Raw genomic sequence first — 11,714 nt, 5'->3', positions numbered from 1 at the left:
AGGTGTGTTTACATATTGATTAGCGAGAGGGGAGGATTGGTCTTGGGGTGTAGCGTTTCCTGTCCATCGCTCATCCCCCAGTCACTTTGGATAAAATAGTCTGCTAAATGACCATATTGTTATTATTATGTTATTATTAACTACTATTTTTCCCCCCAGCCCTCTGACGAGCCCCACCCCCGTGATATCCCTGCCTGAGCTCCCACCAATCGACTACAATAACCAGGCAGGGGCGGCGGCCCCTACACCCCTGAAACCGGCCCTGGTCAACGGTATTGGCATTAGTAAGTGTCTCTCTGGTTCTCTCCCTCTCTTTCTCTGTACATCTCTCTCCCTGAGACCCCTTTTCTCTCTCTTCCTCTCTCTCTCTTTCCATCTTCTGTTCACCCTGCTTTTGTACTCTGAACATGAAGTACACAGGAGTGCAGCTCATCCCTTACACCCCAGGTAAGACAAAGGGTGTTGTTGCAATGCTGCAGACACTAAACAGCAGAGCAGGTAAAATACCTCTCTACCTCTCAGAGCCATAAACAACTCTGTCCTGAGGAGGGCGGAGGGGGAGAGAGAGGAGAGGGGAAGAGTAGGGTGGATGAGGAGGAAAGGGGGAGGAAGAGAGGGGGAGAGTAGGGCGGAGTAGAGGAGGAGAACGGGAGAGGGGGAGAGTAGGGTGGAGTAGAGGAGGTATTTAAACTATCACTGTCACTGTGGTGTAGAGGAACAGCGTGTCTGTCATAGTCTGCATGACTGGGTACTGCTGTCATTGTCTTCAGATTTAACAAAGCCTTCTAGAGAGGCCATAGGTGTTTGACTTCACAGACTTACACTACAACAACACTATAACATACACTGTAGGTTTCACTGCTTTAGCTTTCTTAGTATTGAACCTCTCCCTCTCTCCCTCCCTCTCTCCCTCCCTCTCTCCCTCCCTCTCTCCCTCTCTCTCCCTCCCTCTCTCTCTCTCTCTCTCTCTCTCTCTTTAGGGCAGGCGTCTCCTGTGTTGGAGGGGATAGCAGAGGAGGGGGCAAGGGACATGCTACCAGACCTGTTTGTGGTGCCCCCTCCTCCCCCGAGAAAGCGCCTCCCGAATGCTTCCATCCAGGGACCCCTGCCAGAGAAACCCCCCCGACTCCCCTCCGTGGACTTGACTGCCTATGGTATATCCCACCAACTTCTCCTCACACTGGACATGTTCTGTCACCAAAGAGCTCCACAGCAGTGTGTTCACAAACCACAGAAACAAACCACATTACACATAAACAAGCATATCTCACACACACACACACACACACACACACACACACACACACACACACACACACACACACACACACACACACACACACACACACACACACACACACACACACACACACACACACACACACACACTAAAATGGAAAGGATAGAGTAGTGTTATCAGTGTGTGGTTATTCTTGTTGAGTAACTATCTGTCTCTCTTCACAGCTGTGGAGATTCCTGTTCCTTCAGAGTTCTCCGAAGCTGATCCTGCTCTCAACATTCCTGAGTTTGAGGTAGTAGGATTGAATGTTCTGGAATTGGAAGCCCCGGAGTTCCAGCCTGCAGACTTAGTGGAGTTAGAGGAATCTAAGTGTGTGGACGGAGAATACGGTGACCCTGAGTTTATCCCACTAGAGGCAGACAACATTCCAGAGACAGTGCTTCTAGAACAGGAGATTCTGGAAGAGGGTGAGGAGCTTCCGGAAGTCGAGGACCAGGGAGTTCCAGAGTTTGGAGTTGAATTCAGAGAGATTCCAGAATCAGAACTGGGGGTGGAGGTTCCATTCGAGGTTCCTGTGGAGGTTCTTCAGGACACTGTCCATGCCTCCCCTTTCAGCCAGGACTCCCAGCCAGCTGCAGGGTAACACAACCAGCTATCTCTTACTCTCTCTCAAACGTACCTAATTTTCAAGAACATATCCAGCTCTTGTTCTCCACTAGAATAGTGCCTTATGTCATGTTGTTGTCACTGACTGACCGTTCTCCCACCCCCAACTCTCCAGAGCCCACGCAGAAGACGGCACCTATGAGAGCTGTGACAATGCCTATGAGGACATGCCCTCAGCCAAGCAGAAGGTCAAGGGTCAACCCACCAAGAAAAAGAAAGGATCAGCGAAGAGTAAGACACAGGCACCTTACAGTAAGTTCTCACTCATCATAAAGAACCTTAGATACTGTCCACCATATGACACTCCAGCTGTGGGTATGAGAGATGAGGTCAGATGTGTGTGTGTGTGTGTGTGTGTGTGTGTGTGTGTGTGTGTGTGTGTGTGTGTGTGTGTGTGTGTGTGTGTGTGTGTGTGTGTGTGTGTGTGTGTGTGTGTGTGTGTGTGTGTGTGTACTGTATGTAATGTATGTAATGTAATGTAATGTAATGTAATGTAGTCCAGGCAGTGAGGCTAATACAGTGGGGCAAAAAAGTATTTAGTCAGCCACCAATTGTGCAAGTTCTCCCACTTAAAAAGATGAGAGAGGCCTGTAATTTTCATCATAGGTACACGTCAACTATGAAAGACAAAATGAGAAAAAAAATCCAGAAAATCACATTATGGGATTTTAATGAATTTATTTGCAAATTATGGTGGAAAATAAGTATTTGGTCAATAACAAAAGTTTTGTCAATACTTTGTTATATACCCTTTGTTGGCAATGACACAGGTCAAACGTTTTCTGTAAGTCTTCACAAGGTTTTCACACACTGTTGCTGGTATTTTGGCCCATTCCTCCATGCAGATCTCCTCTAGAGCAGTGATGTTTTGGGGCTGTCGCTGGGCAACACGGACTTTCAACTCCCTCCAAAGAGTTTCTATGGGGTTGAGATCTGGAGACTGGCTAGGCCACTCCAGGACCTTGAAATGCTTCTTACGAAGCCACTCCTTCGTTGCCCGGGCGGTGTGTTTGGGATCATTGTCATGCTGAAAGACCCAGCCACGTTTCATCCTCAATGCCCTTGCTGATGGAAGGAGGTTTTCACTCAAAATCTCACGATACATGGCCCCATTCATTCTTTCCTTTACACGGATCAGTCGTCCTGGTCCCTTTGCAGAAAAACAGCCCCAAAGCATGATGTTTCCACCCCCATGCTTCACAGTAGGTATGGTGTTCTTTGGATGCAACTCAACATTATTTGTCCTCCAAACACGACGAGTTGAGTTTTTACCAAAAAGTTATATTTTGGTTTCATCTGACCATATGACATTCTCCCAATCCTCTTCTGGATCATCCAAATGCACTCTAGCAAACTTCAGACGGGCCTGGACATGTACTGGCTTAAGCAGGGGGGACACGTCTTGCACTGCAGGATTTGAGTCCCTGGCGGCGTAGTGTGTTACTGATGGTAGGCTTTGTTACTTTGGTCCCAGCTCTCTGCAGGTCATTCACTAGGTCCCCCCGTGTGGTTCTGGGATTTTTGCTCACCGTTCTTGTGATCAATTTGACCCCACGGGGTGAGATCTTGCGTGGAGCCCCAGATCGAGGGAGATTATCAGTGGTCTTGTATGTCTTCCATTTCCTAATAATTGCTCCCACAGTTGATTTCTTCAAACCAAGCTGCTTACCTATTGCAGATTCAGTCTTCCCAGCCTGGTGCAGGTCTACAATTTTGTTTCTGGTGTCCTTTGACAGCTCTTTGGTCTTGGCCATAGTGGAGTTTGGAGTGTGACTGTTTGAGGTTGTGGACAGGTGTCTTTTATTTACATTTACATTTTAGTCATTTAGCAGACGCTCTTATCCAGAGCGACTTACAGTTAGTGAATACATATTTTTTTTATACTGGCCCCCCGTGGGAATCGAACCCACAACCCTGGCGTTGCAAACGCCATGCTCTATCAACTGAGCTACATCCCTGCCGGCCATTCCCTCCCCTACCCTGGACGACGCTGGGCCAATTGTGCGCCGCCCATGAGTCTCCCGGTCGCGGCCGGCTGCGACAGAGCCTGGATTCGAACCAGGATCTCTAGTGGCACAGTTAGCACTGCGATGCAGTGCCTTAGACCACTGCGCCACTCAGGAGACAATCTTTTATACTGATAACAAGTTCAAACAAGTGCCATTAATACAGGTAACGAGTGGAGGACAGAGGAGCCTCTTAAAGAAGAAGTTACAGGTCTGTGAGAGCCAGAAATCTTGCTTGTTTGTAGGTGACCAAATACTTATTTTCCACCATAATTTGCAAATAAATTCATTAAAAATCCTACAATGTGATTTTCTGGAATTTTTTTTCTCAATTTGTCTGTCATAGTTGACGTGTACCTATGATGAAAATTACAGGCCTCTCTCATCTTTTTAAGTGGGAGAACTTGCACAATTGGTTTCTGACTAAATACTTTTTTCCCCCACTGTATGTGTTTTTAAGTCTGAGCGGAGATGTCTGTCTCCTTTACTCTTTTCTCCTATCAACCCTTGACAAACTGACATTGCTTTCTCACTCATGATTGGATCTTATCTAGCCATAACTGCAGCCAATAAGATAAATTAACAGAAACTATGGGCTCAGATGTCATCATGTTTTCTTAACTATTTATCTTCCTTTCATCTTTCACAGACCCATATGCTGAGACTCAGCTTCCGGTAAGGAATATTCTGGGTATAGCTCAGTATTTGAAAGTATTTGACCCAGGTCTGTGTTACACACAGTAAAGGTTTGATCTATCTCTCAGGTGCTTCTCTGCATCTATCATGTGTTCATCTAATGACCCACTAAAGATCTTGACAGACATGTCCCTCATCTTCCAATTGTTTACAGACTGAAGAAACACTCAAGACTGGCTGGTTCTTGAAGAAACCTGCCTCGGAAACCCCAGATGAGAAAGAATTGAAAAAGAAAGAAAAACAACGTCTGGAGAAGGAGAAGAAAGAACAGAAAGAAAGAGAGAGGAAAGAGCAGAAAGAGAGAGAGAAGAAAGAAAATGAGATGAAGAAGTTTAAGGTAAGTAACCCTGAGAGGAGAGGAGAGGAGAGGAGAGGAGAGGAGAGGAGAGAGGAGAGGAGAGGAGAGGAGAGGAGAGGAGAGGAGAGGAGAGGAGAGGAGAGGAGAGGAGAGGAGAGGAGAGGAGAGGAGAGGAGAGGAGAGGAGAGGAGAGGAGAAGTAGAAAAGAGGAAAGGAGGGGAGATGAGAGGAGGGGAGGGGAGAGGAGAGGAGGGGAGGGGAGATGAGAGGAGAGGAGAGGAAAGGAGGGTGGAATAGTATTCTCGGGCAGTAGAAACCAGTGTGATTTCATTCCTTCAGGATGGCAGATTATCTGAACAACATGTTTACATGGTAATAACACAGAGAGATGTCTTCTGACTTGAGATACACAGGGTTAACTTACATTTTTGAGCAAGTAAATAAATAAATAAATAAAATGCCATTTAGCAGACGCTTTTATCCAAAGCGACTTACAGTCATGTGTGCATACATTTTTGTGTATGGGTGGTCCCGGGGATCGAACCCACTACCCTGGCGTTACAAGCGCCGTGCTCTACCAGCTGAGCTACACAAGTCTCCCAATGACGTCAATGAATGATTTTCAGTCAGAGTTGGATCTCAAGTCTGAATACTAACGACGGGGGAAGGGGTGGGACTTATCAAATAAATATCAAAGTGTTGCTAGTACGCACACTACATACACTGCACACACTGCACACTACACTAATATGCTCTGTAATACACAGATTAATACACAAGGTAATATCAACAGTAGCAGCCCCACTAGCAGTTTATGTCATTAATGTAAAGCCCAACTGGATTAACAGATTTACATTACATGAATCACGCTCCTCTACAGTAAATACAGTATGGGCTGCTGAGAGTATATTTACGTGTGTGTGTGTAGATAACAGGTCAGAAGGAGGCTATATACCAGGCTACAGTAATGGTAGCGTCTAAAGGACGTAAGAACGACCTGGCTGTGAAGAATCGGGACATCGTCAGCATCATACGGACCACAAACTGCCCCAAAGGAAAATGGCTGGCCAGGGACAGCACTAATACATGTAGGTTACACACCTCCCTAACCCCTGACCTCTGACCTCTACACAAATACAGATGTGCATAAAATCAGTCAAATGAATGGCTCAAAATCTGGAGTAGTTGTTTGAATATAAGTTTACATATCAATGTGGGTGCATAGATTAGTACATCTCAGTTATAGCAGGTGCACAGCAGGAAATGCAAACTTGTAGTGTATTTGAGTTTTAAAAAGTATTCTAAAGGTTGTAATTTCCCATTTGAAATGTCAGACTTGATTTGCCCTAATGAAAAGTGTATCAAACCCTACAAAAATGTCCACATATAATAATTCAAATTTCCTGTTGCTGCAGGATTATTTTGGCTCAAATTAAGATCCTACATCTGTATGTGTTATATGTATGTGTGTGTGTAGATGGGTACATCTCAGTGAGCCACTTGGAGCTGGACATTAAGGAGATGTTGGAACTGGGGAAGAAGGCTTCTCGGGCCATCAGCTGTAAGAACAGCACCACTCTGGTAGAACAGGGAGGAGAGGTGGCCAGTATAGACAGCAGGACGTCCAACCACTACCCACTACAGGAAGATACAGACAGCTGTAAGTACTTCACTGATTACAGTCATTAATTTAGTGCACATGCACACGTGTCATATTGTGGATCCAAATAAACAATTAATCTCTGTGTGTGTGTGTGTTCTCCCCCCCAGTCACAGACGACAGTGAGGAGTGGACGCATGATGATGATGAACCTCTCTCCTCCCCCATTGACGAAGAGCCCACAGAGAGGTCAGTCCATAACGCAGATATTACAATATTGACTATTATAACAGTCTGATTACAGCTGCGTCCGAAATCCATGCAAGTTTAACCTATGAACGTTCTCTATTCTCTTCTACAGCGGCCAAATCCGAACAATGTCCATGCCGGAGATGGGTGAGTGAAACACAACAGTCAAACCACAGAATGATCTATCTAACTATCAATGAGCCGTGACTGGCCTAACCTTCCTGCAATTCCTGTTTTTCTTAGATGTTTTGTTCCTCTTGAAATACCTAAAATATCTTTGGCTAACTATTGCTTGTTGTTGTTGTTGGCTATTATTGTGTGCTTGTTCTTCCTCCAGGAAGCAGAGAGCCTAGCATCCACCACCAACACACACTCAGTGATGCAAGCATAGATGACATTGACATGCAGTGAGTCACACATACATAATAGATAGATAATGATTTTAATATTATTAACAATATTCTGTCCAATAGCCTCCATTCTGATGTCTATCTGTCTGTCTGTCTGTCTGTCTGTTCTGCAGGGCGAGACATGAAGCACTTCAGAAGCTGGCCACTTTCTTCCACAAACCTGTTGTAGAGGGACCCATCACGAGGTATACACTTGCACACACACACACACACACAAATGCAAATAGTCTGGGTAGCCATTTGATTAGATGTTCAGGAGTCTTATAGCTTGGGGATAGAAGCTGTTTAGAAGCCTCTTGGACCAAGACTTGGCGCTCCGGTACCGCTTGCCGTGCGGTAGCAGAGAGAACAGTCTATGACTAGGGTGGCTGGAGTCTTTGACAATTTTTAGGGCCTTCCTCTGACACCGCCTGGTATAGAGGTCCTGGATGGCAGGAAGCTTGTCCCCAGTGATGTACTGGGCCGTACGCACTACCCTCTGTAGTGCCTTGCGGTCGGAGGCCGAGCAATTGCCATACCAGGCAGTGATGCAACCAGTCAGGATGCTCTCGATGGTGCAGCTGTAGAACCTTTTGAGGATCAGTCAATAAATGCTTCTGGTATTGACTTATATGCTGCCCCTGTCTTCATGTTGTTGCTGGACATATCTTTTTTTAAATGTGTGTAGGTCACCTAAATCATCAGAAAAATTGCCCCCCCTGAGAATTTTTTCAGGAGCCGCCACTGCCATAGGCCTATATGTTTTGAAAAGGTTTTTATCACAACTAAAGTGGCCAAATAACTTCTTAAAATGAAGGACATTAATCTGCTTTACAACGAACGGGTGTAGAGCGTAACAGGCATACATACGCAATGAGTGAGTTTCAAGTTTGGGGAAGATAATTTTCACTATAAAAATGCACCTTTATAATAAAAGCATTACATGCATAATCGCATTTGTGGTCACTTTTGAGAATGGTGTTTTCCTGCTAATGGAACATTTGCGCTTAAAGCCTACTGCCGTGTGCGCATTGCTGTGCTTATAATGTGAAGAAATAGCCTAATAGTTTATCAACTTTTTAAGCTAAACGTTCTAATCTGTTGCGTCAGGCTCATTGCTTAAATCTGGTTTTTTTATGCTAGTGGTTGAATTAATTTGGGATCTATCGCATCCCACAATTGTCCCAGACTATGTTTGGAATATTTATTTCTCGCACAGAATAGAATAAGTAAACTTTTGTACTATGGGGGATAGTAGACTGACATAGGCTAGTGCTTTTGCTGTTCGTTAGGCCTACTCATCTTGTTGGCTGACGAAAAGTAAATGTGGACAGTTCTTCCAATATCTTCAATATGCGCCTCAGAATTAGATAAGGATGCGAGCAGTTGCGTCCCCGATGTGTCGGTCTTCACCTGTAGCATAGTGAGAAAGGCCCGATCACGTGACTGAGAGCCATGTGAGTGAGAGGTGCTTCGGCACGCAGCCGGGAGAAGGGAATTATAATTATTATATTCAGCCCAAGGGCACAATGGCCACTGGCCGCAAAAGGCATGGATTGTTTTAGGGGGCATTACGGCCAAACAAAGGGGATGCAGCTGGGAAATTCGAGGTATTATCAAGTGCTTGTCAAATTGTGAATGAGAGACTGATGAAGTTTGTACAGCCTGCGCAACAAACAAAGCAGAGCTCATGCCTTTCATGTGACTTTTTTCAAATCATCATTAGAGTCACATCATGCAGCCTTAGAATGTATTACAAATGAAAACATATAGCCCAACAGTTGTATCACAACTAAAGTTACACAAATAACTCTAAATTAAGCATATAGGAGTACCTGTTTCTTTGTTATCCGCTCAACACAGAATAGCTGCATGTGCGCACTCCCTCAAATCGTTTGGAGAAAATATCCTTTCTGTTTTATTCAGCTATGTTCAATTGTATTCTTCATACTATAAAATAATTCCACGGAATTCTAAGCAAATCTTGTCTGCTAAATGAACTAGTGTAGCCCACAGCCATATGGCATAGCCAGATCAGGGCCTAACATAAGGACAACTCAGAGTATGCTATTCTGTTCTTCTGAAATAGACTACATTTCCTTCAGCAGCTCCTCTTCTCTTATTTTTTTCTCTTTCTTCTCCTCTCCCTACTCCCAATCTCTCTCTTTCCCTACTGTCTCCCTCTAAGAAGACCTGAAGAACCTGAAACTGAACCTGAAGAAGAACCGATCAGTAAGTAACCGCTCTGGGTGGATTCTGTGTCCTACACATTGCACACATTAGGTCTATAGTCCTTGGGCTGGTTACCCAGACCCAAATTATCCATTGTGCATGCCTTTCTTTCAAACAGATGTAGAATCTTAATTTGATCACCCTGTTGCAGGAGAACTTTCTTGCAATGCAAAAAAGGCTTCTGAAGTTTGTAATTTCCACATTTACATTTTTTAAAACTTGATTTTACATTTCCCTTATGAAAAATGTATCAACCCCTACAAAAATGTCCATTAATTATAATCCACATAATAATTCACATTTCCTGTTGTTGCAGGATTATTTTCCTGCTGGACCAAACTGGCTCAAATTAAGATCCTACATCTGTAATAGTCCCGAGGGGTATACTACAAAGCAGGATCAATGAGTTAGCCAGCTAACTTGCCTAAATATTCTGAAATAACGTTAACTTTTTAGAAAGATGAGCTTGAAATTGGCATGATCTATTGACTCAACAACCAAAACACATATAGAACTTTAACTTTATTAATGAATCAAAAACTCAACAGTTATTTATGGTTTGTTATCAAAGTTAGCTGGCTAATTCATTGTTCCTAGTTTGTAGTATACCCCTCAGTAGGGTTAAATCTGGGTCTAGGAAACCAGCTCATAATGGTTGAAAGAATGTTGTTGGAATTCATGAGTTCAGTGAAAGGAATTCACTTTCTACTTGTGAATCTGACACTCAGATGACAGTGGGAAAATTCTTTTAAAACATCTTCCTTCTTTCATTTCCAGGCCCTATGGACATAGAAGGACCAGAGACGGTGTACCTGTAAGTAGGATAGAAAGAAATGTCACATTGTGTATTCTGTTATCAGACTGGTTTTCTGGGCTTGGGTTGTGAATGTTATTGAGCTGTGTCACTGAGTGTGTGTGAGTGTAGGTGTGTGTCTGACAGGCATGTGTGTGTGTGTGTGTGTGTGTGTGTGTGTGTGTGTGTGTGTGTGTTATGTGTCTTAAAGGCATTTGAGTGTATGTCTAACAGGCATTTGTGTTTGAGTGTGTCTGAAAGGCTTTTGTGTTTGAGTGTGTGACAGGCATCTGTGTGTGTTTCTCTGTAGGTGTAAAGAGGAAGCAGATTTGAAGCTTCCAGATATGGTGATTCTTCCTCCTCCTGACCTGTATGCAGACATCATCATCAGTGATACTTAGTAGACTACAAACTACCTACAGGTGAGAAAGTTGCTTTACTTTACAGCTCAAATAGTCACCACTGAGCAGAAACGCTGATCAGTCAATTACAAGGCTATTGATAATGCATTGATGATGTCTGGGTCTGTTCTCTCTTCTGTGAGCAGCTGGAGAACAGAAGAAGAACGGCAAGATGGTATGTCTGTCGTCGACTGCCAGTCATCTGCCAGATAACAAAGACTTGTAGGATCTCTGTCTGCACAACCTGCAATCAGATGGACTATTTCTGTTATAATATTGTTTCGGCCGGGATTCAATCCGAGCGCTCTAGTCGACAAAGCAGCTTTTTATGGCAATGTTACCATGTTCGCGGAGATCGCATTCAAGGTAAATGCTGCAGATGTCGGCAAATAACTTTTAATTGGAAATTACCGATAAATGTCAAGGACACTATAGCACGGTTTTGGATTTAATCTCTTGTATTGATGTCCGTCCAGGGTTATGGAGGATGACATGAAGGGCATTATACAGACAGAGAGCAGTTCTGTTTATACTGAATGTTTAATCGTTTTATAGAAAGACAATTATGGGATACCATACATGCGATGGTTGAGGTTCCACTGTGTAATGATGTATCTTTACAAGTGTTCGTGTTTGAAATGGCTATGACGACTCAATACTGTATCCAGCTACTGTCTGTGTCTCCAATGACACCCTATTCCCTGTGTAGTGTACTAACTTTGACCTAAGTGGTTAGCCACATAGGGCTCAGTCAAAAGTAGTGCACTACACAGGGAATAGGATGCCTGCCATATTAGACTTTTCTGTTGTTTTTTATATTCCCAATGAATTTCCCATTAAGTATTATAGAGAGAGAAAGCCATTTGATGTAACATTTAGTTTAAGTCATGCTCATTTAGCTACCACCTCTGCTAGTTGTGATCTGGTGATTAATAAAAACTCAAAGCAGTGGTCTATTGTATAGGTCAGTTTATTGTGTTTGACAATAAATTCTCAGTAAAGTGCAAATAAGAACAGCAACACCATGCAGTGCATATAACACAAAAACCACACGTCAGACAGAGAGACGGCGGGGAACAAGAGAGGGAGGGAGAGGTAGATTTCACTCTCACACAGTGAAGAACACTTTGGTTCCTGAAGTCTG

At 43.8% G+C, this 11,714-nt stretch overlaps 1 protein-coding gene across 2 annotated transcripts; it reads left to right on the top strand.

Annotated features, from left to right (window-relative positions):
* Positions 1-4,908: 4,908 nt before the first annotated feature.
* Positions 4,909-11,513, top strand: LOC121533333 (FYN-binding protein 1). 2 transcript variants are annotated; one of them, XM_041839165.2, is made up of 11 exons: positions 4,909-4,945; positions 5,835-5,994; positions 6,384-6,566; positions 6,677-6,755; positions 6,868-6,902; positions 7,093-7,162; positions 7,279-7,350; positions 9,336-9,376; positions 10,154-10,190; positions 10,480-10,591; positions 10,717-11,513. In XM_041839165.2, the coding sequence occupies exons 1-10, from the start codon at positions 4,931-4,933 to the stop codon at positions 10,568-10,570; spliced, it is 783 nt and encodes a 260-aa protein (XP_041695099.1). In that variant the 5' UTR covers positions 4,909-4,930; the 3' UTR covers positions 10,571-10,591; positions 10,717-11,513. The 2 variants fall into 2 exon arrangements, with proteins under 2 accessions (XP_041695099.1, XP_041695098.1); XM_041839164.2 differs by having other exon boundaries at positions 9,333-9,376.
* Positions 11,514-11,714: the final 201 nt, after the last annotated feature.

The sequence above is a fragment of the Coregonus clupeaformis genome, chromosome 20 (assembly GCF_020615455.1).
Source record: "Coregonus clupeaformis isolate EN_2021a chromosome 20, ASM2061545v1, whole genome shotgun sequence".
NCBI classification, from domain to species: Eukaryota; Metazoa; Chordata; class Actinopteri; order Salmoniformes; family Salmonidae; genus Coregonus; species Coregonus clupeaformis.
Note: the sequence above shows the minus strand (reverse complement) of the source record. Positions and strands in the feature narration are given on the sequence as shown.